This window comes from Vollenhovia emeryi, unplaced genomic scaffold, assembly GCF_000949405.1.
Source record: "Vollenhovia emeryi isolate VEMERY1.0 unplaced genomic scaffold, V.emery_V1.0 DF939168.1, whole genome shotgun sequence".
Taxonomy (NCBI): Eukaryota; Metazoa; Arthropoda; class Insecta; order Hymenoptera; family Formicidae; genus Vollenhovia; species Vollenhovia emeryi.
In genome coordinates, this window is record NW_011967198.1 from 756,859 (window position 1) to 766,733 (window position 9,875).

A 9,875-nucleotide genomic window follows, 5' to 3' on the forward strand; every position below is an offset into this window, starting at 1 on the left:
GTACATGATATCGTGAACTACATAGCATTTGCGAAACTTCTTTTCTTTATAACTTTTTAATAAACAACGAGCGCCGGCTAAATCCTTCTGAGCGTTACTCAGGAGGGTAACCTTGACAACATATGTCAAGCCCAAGGTTATTGGAGGTGGGTGTGTTAATCTAAATAATTACCAAATAGAATAAACGTTTACCTCGGTGAAAATCAATTTACTTAGTTAAAAAATTTTTTTATCAGTGTAGGAACAGAAAAAGCGTTAGGCTCTCGTTTTTTTCGGCCGCCCCCTTCCCCTCCTCTTTCAGACGCCTTACCTCGCCGGCTCGGGATCTGTCACGCTGGGCTCTCGCGAGGGACGCTCGGGAGGGCACCTGGAGCCTCCGATTTCGAGTGGAGCGGGGCAGAGACGTGACCCGGCGATCAGAACGGAGCGTGTCATCCGCGGGGAAGAGGAGAGAGGCGGGGATGCCGACGGGGGGGAGGGAAAAGGGTGAGGGACGTCGTTACCGACAGAGTCCCGCGTCTCGCGTCTCGCTCCGCGTGAAACGCGAGCGTGAACGAGCGACGTCTTCGTCTTTGTCCGTCTCACTCACCTCGGGTGCTCGGCTGGAGGTGCCGTTAATGATGACGAGGACGATGACAACAATGATGACGACGATGACGACAACAGCAGCGGCGGCGGCGGCGGCGGCGGTGGCGGCGGTGGCGGCGGCGGCGGCGGCGGCGGTGGTGGCGTAGCTCCGACAGTAGCCGGCGGCGAGCTGCGGCGCACGTACACGTCTCTCTCGCGGGTTCACCCGGTATAAGCCGACACTGAGCACTCAGGCTGACAGATAACGCGCGGTCGTAATCGGCGACACGAAGGAAGCACAATGGCCGACCGCGCGCCTCCGGTCTCGCGGTCACGATCCGCCGCGGCACGGGCCCACGAGGCGCACTTCTTTCCACCCCCCAACCCCTCCCGCTGGTAGAGAGAGAGAGAGAGAGAGAGACGGAGCGAGAAACGCGGCTGTCTTCCTTGCGGAGGGGAACGCGCGCCCGACGCGACGGCGCGGCTGTCGTCGCGGCACGAGACACCGGAACGAGCGCGCGGACGTCCGCTCGACGGTTCCGTCACTGGTGCGTGTGTCCGATCGCGTGAATCTCGCAAAGTCGCTCTCTCGCGGCGTCAGTTCGCCGCGCGCCGCACCGCACGATGGACAAAAACCGACTGACTGGCGTGCCGCGAGCGGCGGCGGCGGCGAGGCGCGAGGCGCGAGGCTGCCCGCGATGAGAGGTTAGGTGGTGGGGGAGCCGGCGCGCTCCTTTGCGTAGCGATGCGGAGAAGGACACGGCGCGTCTGCCCTCGTCGGCGCGCGCAGGCGGGACTGGCGGGAGTGAGACGGCGCGCAGCCGCGCCGGCCGCGCGCGGCGCAGACAGCCGCGATTGGGCGTGGTAGAGTCCCTAGACTCGTCCTCGTATCGACCGCCGCCGCTACGCGGCCGCCATTGCTCGCCGCCGGCCGGCGCGCGAGTTTCAAAGTTACGGGCACGGCTCGCGTGATCCTGCGTCGAGTACAAATAGGTTTCCACATTTCTGAATCAACTCTACGGCAGTACCTTGCGCTTATCGTCATAATATTGTTAAATAACGATATTAATGGTAATTTTATTACGGCGGTTATTCACAGTTTCTTCTCTTTTTCCAGACAGCACGCAATATTTATACAATATCAGGGTCGGAAAGTAACTCGTTACTTGTAACGAAGTTACGGTTACAGTTACTTTGTTTTAAGTTTTTGGAAATGCTAAGTCGCCAGTGAGGAGGGAAATACAACCGAGAATTAAAACGACCTGGGCTGGCAAATCTTTTATTTCAATAGAATTAAATTACGACGTTTCGACCAGTAATGTTGGTCCTTTTCAAGTATATCTTACGTTACGCCCATCAATTGTCACAGCAAAAGATCTACAAAAATATATGGTGACAATTAATAACGGTAGATTAGAAAAAGAAAAGAACTTGGATGAACTAACAAACGAAAAGGACCAGTATACTATATTATTGGTAGAAACGTCGTAATTTAATTTTATTGAAATAAAAGATTTGCCAGCCTAGGTCGTTTTAATTCTTCATTGTATTACTTTGTTTTGATAACTCTTTGTTACTTTCTCTCCATCTGTAACTGTGGCTTAACTTGTCAGTTACATTAATAGTTACTTTATATTTTTTTAAACCCCCACAGATCGCATCAGGCCTTGCAATTTGCGCATAAACGCCTTTATCGACGCTTTACAACTCAAACGCGGATTTGATATTTTTATTTTCATCGCAAGAAAGTAACTGCAAAGTGACGATTCGTTACTTCTTGAGTGACGGTAACGCGTTACTCTTCAAAATTGGTAACGTGTAACTGTAACCAGATACTTTTGTAAAGTAACTTTCTCAACTCTGTAAAATATTTACAAGATACTTTGTAGATATTGTGTGCTACCTAAGTTGCGGCCTCTTAAATACAATCTTAAAATGTTGTGAACCAATCACAGAGCGTATCGTCATCTTAAGACATCATTAAGACGTCTCGAAATACGAACGAACGGATACAGTATTTAAAGCCCGCGTGAGATGTATAATAAACTAATAATCATTTGGAAACGCATTAATTATCGTTATATTGGTCGGGAAGCTAAAACTGGCGAGCTGCTCTAATAGCAGCCGGCGGCCAGACTCGAGCAATATGCAAGAAATGTGGAGCGGGGAATGTTTGCGAGATAAACAGAGCACTTGGAATGTCCGGAAGAAATCAAGATCTTTCTTGGTGTCTCTTGATGGATTTCAGGCGACGGTACGCGAGGGAATTTTTCTGGAAAGTAGCCCGTATACTCCGATATATATATGCAGGCGATTACGGGCGATTCGATGTAATAAATATTGCACCAACGTCTAGACTCGTTTTTTGCGCGCACATGCCCGACAACAAATAAAAATGACACGACGTATAAAAATGATATACTTCCCCACGAAGACCCTCGACAAACACTAAACATTGTGTATTACCCGCGTATACGCTCCACGTAAGCGTAAAGGGAGATTCATGGAACGAAATAAATTACCGCAAGTCCCGGGCTCTCCAGCCCGGGTGTAACTATTTCGAAATCCAATTTCCAAACAACTCTTCACCCGGCGCGCGCAGTTTCAGTTTAAAATTCGCCTCCGCCGCGATTTACGTGGATCGTCCTCGCGACGATATAACGATTAGAGTTTAGAATTTCAGGCGGATATCACGAGAATTTGAATAATTGAATAAACTTTTATTTCCCTCCCCCGTGACTTTCTCCCTCCTGAATTTTAACGGCCGGATAAAGGCCATTTCCGTAAATTAGTTAAGCTACAGTTGCGGACGTGACGAGTCGCTTTCCAAATCCACTCTTCCCTCCCTCGAACGGCGCCTCGCTATCTTTATTAATCCTCGATCTTCCTTGACCGCGTATTTCGCCGATTGTCGACAACCGAAAGCGCGATTATCGAATTAACCGGCACTCGTCGAGCGGACAAATCGAACGATCGACGAGCCGCTCAACGATGCTGCGTGCTTAATCGGGTGAAACGTGCACTTGCGATCAGACGGCGAACGCCAATCGCCGCAACCAGCACCTGCAGCATCCCCGGCGCCGTCGATTCATGATATCCATCGCTGTCGTGGGCGCGACAAAAAAGCGCTCCACTTTCGCTTCTCCATATTCAAGTCTTTGTAACAACCCGTTACTCACGCTCGTCCACACACACACACACGCGCGCGCGCACCGTAAACAGCAGCCGAATAGGCTCGTGCCGGTATCGATTGGACATTAATAATTCAGCCAGGGAGCGCCGATAGTAAACTTTTACTTATTCATCGCCGTGGCACTTTTTTCAACCGTCTTTGATTCCGTCCGACGATAAGTCGCAATTAAACTCTAGAGTTCGCCAGGGAAGAGAGATGAGAAGATTATGCATTATACTTGGCACAGGCTTCATCAATCAAACGTTTGCTTGAAATTGCCATTTTTGCGCGTGCACTCCATTGTTTGATACCATACATCTTATAACACGTAACTCTGAACGTCTTGCGCGAAGATAAAAAGCGAGCAAGTATTGCTAAAACGCAATTTTGTTATATCACAGTTCAAATTGATTTGTATTGCTTGTGCAGATTTTTAATTTTATTATTCCACATCCCTGTCGTGCGAGTTAATTGTCGCCCGCTGAAAATCTTGAGCAGAAAATAAAGAAATAGAGAGAGAGGAGCCGCGAGCAAATCGTCTCCTAGCTTGTGACGAAAGCAACCATCTGTGCTGTATGAGAGAGAAAAAGAGAGAGAGAAGGAGGGAGAGAGAGAGAGAGAAATGGTCTTTTTTCAGTCGCGTGCCGCAAGAAATGGTTTACGGGCCAGATGACACCCTTCACCCCTTCATCCCTCGCCGTTAGAGGCGCCTCATGACCTAAGTATGTCAAGAATTTAGCCGTGGGCCGTTTTCACTAATAGCACACGATAATTGCTTCACCACGCGCTCGTTCGCGCGATTACGCCACGGAATGAAGCGTGTCAAAAGCGCGGCCCGTTACATGAATTACATGAATTCTTTTTTTACAGCCGAGTCAACGATGAGGTCGCGAGCACTCGGGGAACGGAGGAGAAATTGACGCGTGTTTTCAAATCGCGCGCAAATTATCGTAGCCGCACGTAGACGTGTTTTTTTTTCATCTGATTTTTCATCTGTAAATTCTACACTGTGAACGCTCCACGAGAAAACGCGAAATAGCTGAAATGCTCTTTATTAAAAAACATGACACTACGTTAAACCGACAGGACACTGAAAATTCAAACCAAATATACGATAGAATTGTAAAGTCTGTTTAACTCGCCCTTTCACCTATCGTGTTTGCTAATCGGTTTTATTCGAGATCCACTAACGTACGGTTGCTGCTCGAAAATTTTAGAAACTGACATCGCTATTAAAAATCCACTGACTACCGAGACATGTGAGTCCACGAGCCCTTGCCTTTTTACTTTTTTCACTCTTGCACTAAACTCATTTATTAATTAACTTATTTCTCTAACTTATTACCTTACTTTCATCTACTTTTTGACTGTTTTTTTTACTCTTACACTTAATTAATTTATTTCTCTGACTTATTATCTTACTATTTGTCTATTTATTTATCTTTATCCGTAATAATTTTAGATACGACATTATGAATTTGCTGCCACAGACTCATAAACTTCTGTTTCGGCACAAATTAAATTGTTCAGTCAACATTAGGTATTTTTCTCCTTTATAATACAATAGGACTTATGTACATACCAAAAGTTCCTTTCTTTGTATTGCGGTATGTACATTTGAAATTTGTTTCCAGATTGTACTTGTGAAAAGGACCCGATAAAGAGGTCGAAACGTTGGAACTTAAATAAAGATAACTTTTTGTGCCAGTCTGGTCGACTTTTAAAAATTTTTTTTCCCTTTGTTTCAGCTATATATTAACAGGGTCAAAACACGATGCTCTCCCTTCGTTCGATTTACCCGATATGGAATTACTATTAGTCTAAACGTGATCCAAAATTTGTAACAAATTTTGTCCAAAAACTCAAACATTTAATGTCATAAAAGTGATTTATCTAACGCAACATACCCTTCGGTTTTTCTCGCCGGCATTCCACTTAATGTAGTATAAAGCCTGCGATCTCCGACGGGTGGTTGCGCAATAATTACGAATGATATGTATTGAGTGACGAGAACCGTGTCTCACATACCGGAGGCTTTCTAAACTGCTTTTTTTATAGATCGAGCTCTCCACCTACCGCGACGGATGATGACACCAAAATTAGCGTCCAATAGATCAGAGTGGAAGAGAAAACACGCGAGTGCACTTACTCGGGACGCGTATATTATCGGGACGGCCCCGCTGATAATGAAAAAAACACGAGATAGAACGTGACGCATCTGCGCGCGATAAGGATGTGTGAAATCGGTTTCGGACCCGTGAAATTAGACGCTAGGCAATTTGAATATGGACAGAATACTTGACGACAAATTCTGTAATAATAACAAACGAAGAAAAGAAATAATGGTGGCACGTACTTTCACTGTGCCCGGCATTCGGTAATTAACACAAAAGATAAAACGGCCCTCGGCTCTTGGATTTAGCGATGCTCTACGTTGGACAGCTTTAACTAAGAAGGTTAAAATTGTCGGGTCCACGAGATTCCGCTCTGCTATTTTATAGATTATTGCATCCATCTTATCTTACTGCTCTTATTTTCTGTCTATTAGACTTTAATGCTCTTCAACATGGGGCGATGATAAATTGCGGTATATGAAATATCCTATCTTGAAAAGCCACTGCGATATAGATATATAGACGTACCGCTTTCGAGTACTATAACGGGGTCAAACCCTGCTTCAAGATATCCCGCAAAGATTATCGGAGCAAGCGCTCGAATGGTTAGAGCTTATTATCTTATTTATCTTTTTCTTTACGTCCCCCTCATCAGACTTTCGTATGGAGGTACGATGTCCCCTCCGCGAATACAGGTAAGCAATGAAAGTTAAAATTGTTTTCCAAGTACCATTACCGCAATTTATCATTGGGGTCGCGACGTGACCTCATCACGATTGCCCGAATTTAACCGTAGTAATTGAGACTTAAACTAGTTGATTCTCATCTACGTGCACGACGAAACAATATGCCGCCCGTTTCCGCGACGTTACGAGACCTGAAACGTTATAAACGGTCAATTTCGAATCGCGCTCACGCCAGCATCAATCATCACGCATCGCATTCATTCGCGAAGTCACAAAGACCGGTCGATACCGGCGGGCCAATCTGGTGTGAATTTTTCGGAAGTAGAACGCAGCTTCCGCCCACGCGAACAAACGTGGAGTGAACCGGCAAATCCTAGAAACAATAACAAACAACTCTGATCCTTCTCTCTAAAATGGAGTTTGATTCGTAGTACGGAGAAAACTAATTCTGCTCTGACGCTTGAATTTAGATCGCTCCTCCAAGTTTCACCTACATTTGTTTCAATATCTTGAAAGATCTTTTCAGCAATTATTTAAAATTATTATTTATATGCCTCGGTGGTCGAATTGGTTGAGACGCCCGCCTAGAGTGTAGGGAAATCCAGATTCAAACCCTGATTGAGGTAATATTTTTCGCAATAAATTTTCTGTATCAATAAAATTGCCAGATACGGTCAATAAAAAACTCTGATGTTAATTATTTAAAACACCGTCCCTCTTATACACCGCTATCGTTATGTAATAATTTCGAATCGCTGTAACTGAAATTATCATTTTCATATAGAAAAGTATGCGCATCTCTCTTTAAAATTGTACTACTTCGTCGTCATTTTATAATTTGTAGAATACATGATAATAATTTCTTCCAAATTAAAAGAATAGCTGCGTTACGAATTTTGGAGCACGTTTGATCCTGTAAAATAAGTCTAATAGAAAAACTCTCGGAATGACGAAAAAGCGTTAGTCCCTTACTGGACGATATAAAAGGGGGACTGTCGGACCAGTCGAAATAAAATTTGCTCGGGCTAATTTTAAGAAAAGTGAGTTATAGAAAAATGTGTTCCGTTTTTTTTCTTGTAACTTTTTCCAACTTCACGCAATCGCAAAAATATTAACAGAATAATCTCTTTCGATGTTTCCTACGTCGATTAAAAAAAATAAAAGAGCGTTGAATTTCGATCATTTTTTCCGGGAATTACGAGCAAACGAAAATGTGCCGGGTAAACTTTACTCGTGTCTAGGCTTTACATAAGTTTTAGACGTTTAAGGTTCTGGGGTTAAACGGGTCGTCGGGGCTACGGCTTATAAATCATTCAGGAAGAGATCGGCGACGCGAGAAAAGAAACGATCCGCCATCTGGACCGCCTATGATCTTATAAGCCGGCGTCACGTTATAAGCGTGCGTTACGGGACAAGGAGCGAACGCATTGCGTACGGGTTGCGCGAGCAGTAGCCCGCGGAATCGTATGCGAAAAGTGCGTGTACGATTTTGGTACAATTGTTTCTCCGCTGCCCGTCGTGGCGAGAGAACAGGCCGAGGAAAGTGTGATCGAACCGCGAGTGCTCGTCGGGAACTCCTCGCGTTTTCAAAATCTCGCGTGCAATGTCGAACGACGATACGTGTGAGTCGTGCAAATGACGATTGGACTGGTAGCGATTGATAACGTTGAAGCTTCCAAAACGTAAGGGGAAAAAAATGAGTTCGCAACTGCAACGAGTGGAAATCGCGTTTAGCTTGATAGTGCTGTTACTTGACTTTTGCACGAGCGACAACGCCACGTGGATCAGCAGCCACGAGGAGGAAACGCGCGTAGTCAGGAGACCAGGGCAGGACTTCCGAAAGTTGAAGAAGCTAGAGGGAGCGGTGAAGCTGGTAGGAGGCGAGCATGCTGGCGAAGGTGCTGGGAAAACCCATTTTACGCGAGACGTAATCCGTGAAAAATTTTCATATTTGTCGACGATCGAGCGGTCTCGCTGATAGAAGCGTCGCTTTGAAATCGCCGGGGCTCGGCTTCGCGTGAATAATAGACGGATAAATGCGACGATAGCAGCAATAATAACGCGGCGCTCTCCCGCTCGAGTTTTCTCTCGTTTTATTCCGGGGTGATACATCCCGCATAGAATAACGCGAATCGATGAGAGACGCGCGGCGAGCGCGGTGACGTACGCGGAACAAAGGAACTTTGTCGTTCAGTCGGATCAATTGGCGCACTAATCAATTACGGGAGCATCCTCTCGATTTTCTTATTACGACAGACCGACGCGACCGAGCGTATCGATTGTACACCGACGAGACGACGTATCGCAATGAGGCGCGCGCCCGCGTCTCGTAAATCCGACCGGGATGAAAGCGCGACGCGCAACTCGTTCGGGGTTGATATTTTCCCCGCGATAAAGCGCGCGGCTGCAATATAAACGGGTTATAAATCTCCTTCTCTCTTTTCCCCTCTTTTCCCGCTCCGTGTCGCGGGGATAAAGAGCGAGGCTCGCGCGCGCGCGAGTTTTATCGCGCGGCCGCTCAAGTCGTTCTCGCGCGATGACGATTAAAAAGAGGTCAACTCGAGGAAGATTTATGCCAACGACCATGTGTCAGAGCGCCATACGTCACGTACGTACGCGCAATACTGGGAATCGCCGGATAACATGGTCACCGTAAAATCAGACCGTAAAATAGGGTCGCGATCCCCGCGATGCCGGCCGGCATTGCCGGACGCTCTTCGTGTATTGTTAAGACAGAAGGCCGCGCGATTGCCCACGCGATTCTCCTTCCGTGTTTTATTGAGCCAGGCGTAAGCGATATTAAACAGCGGCGATAAAAGTGTTAGCTGAAGCTCGAAGCTTAAAGCGTTCGGTTGAAGCGATCAAATAAACTGGTACAACTGGGAAAGTATCAATTTTCAAAATTGTGGATTAAAAACATACAAGGGGAGAAGTTTCTCTTAAAATTTATCCCGAAAATTATGTTATCGTGGTACAACATGGCACTTTGTGGAACTTTATGAGAGTTTTTCGAAATTTTACCGTACATTTTACTAGTTTACTAAAGTTTACTTTGAAAACCATGTAATCGTGGAACAACATGGCATTTTGAAGAATTTTGTGAGTTTTTTAAAATTTTACCATACTTTTCACTAGTAATTATACTTAGTAAAATGTATGGTAAAATTTCAAGAGACTCACAAAAATTCTTCAAAGTGCCATGTTGTTCCACGATTACAGTTTTCAGAGTAAATTTTAGTAAACTAGTAAAATATATGGTAAAATTTCACAAACTCATAAAATTCTTCAAAGTGCCATGTTGTTCCACGATTAGGGGAACCCGGGGCATAACGGGAA

At 45.6% G+C, this 9,875-nt stretch overlaps 2 protein-coding genes across 2 annotated transcripts in view; one reads left to right on the top strand and one right to left on the bottom strand.

Moving 5' to 3' along the window:
- The window catches only part of LOC105564122 (G protein-coupled receptor kinase 5), a 43,799-nt gene extending 43,154 nt beyond the window's left edge, over positions 1-645 (bottom strand). The window contains exon 1 of the mRNA XM_012016272.1: positions 590-645. The gene's annotated coding sequence lies outside the window, so the exon portion shown is untranslated. The remainder of the gene's footprint in view (positions 1-589) is intronic.
- Positions 646-7,851: 7,206 nt separating this feature from the next.
- Positions 7,852-9,875, top strand: part of LOC105564123 (lysyl oxidase homolog 3) — a 7,458-nt gene continuing 5,434 nt past the window's right edge. The window contains exon 1 of the mRNA XM_012016273.1: positions 7,852-8,437. Within this exon, the coding sequence (XP_011871663.1) occupies positions 8,236-8,437 (202 nt within the window). The 5' untranslated portion in view covers positions 7,852-8,235. The remainder of the gene's footprint in view (positions 8,438-9,875) is intronic.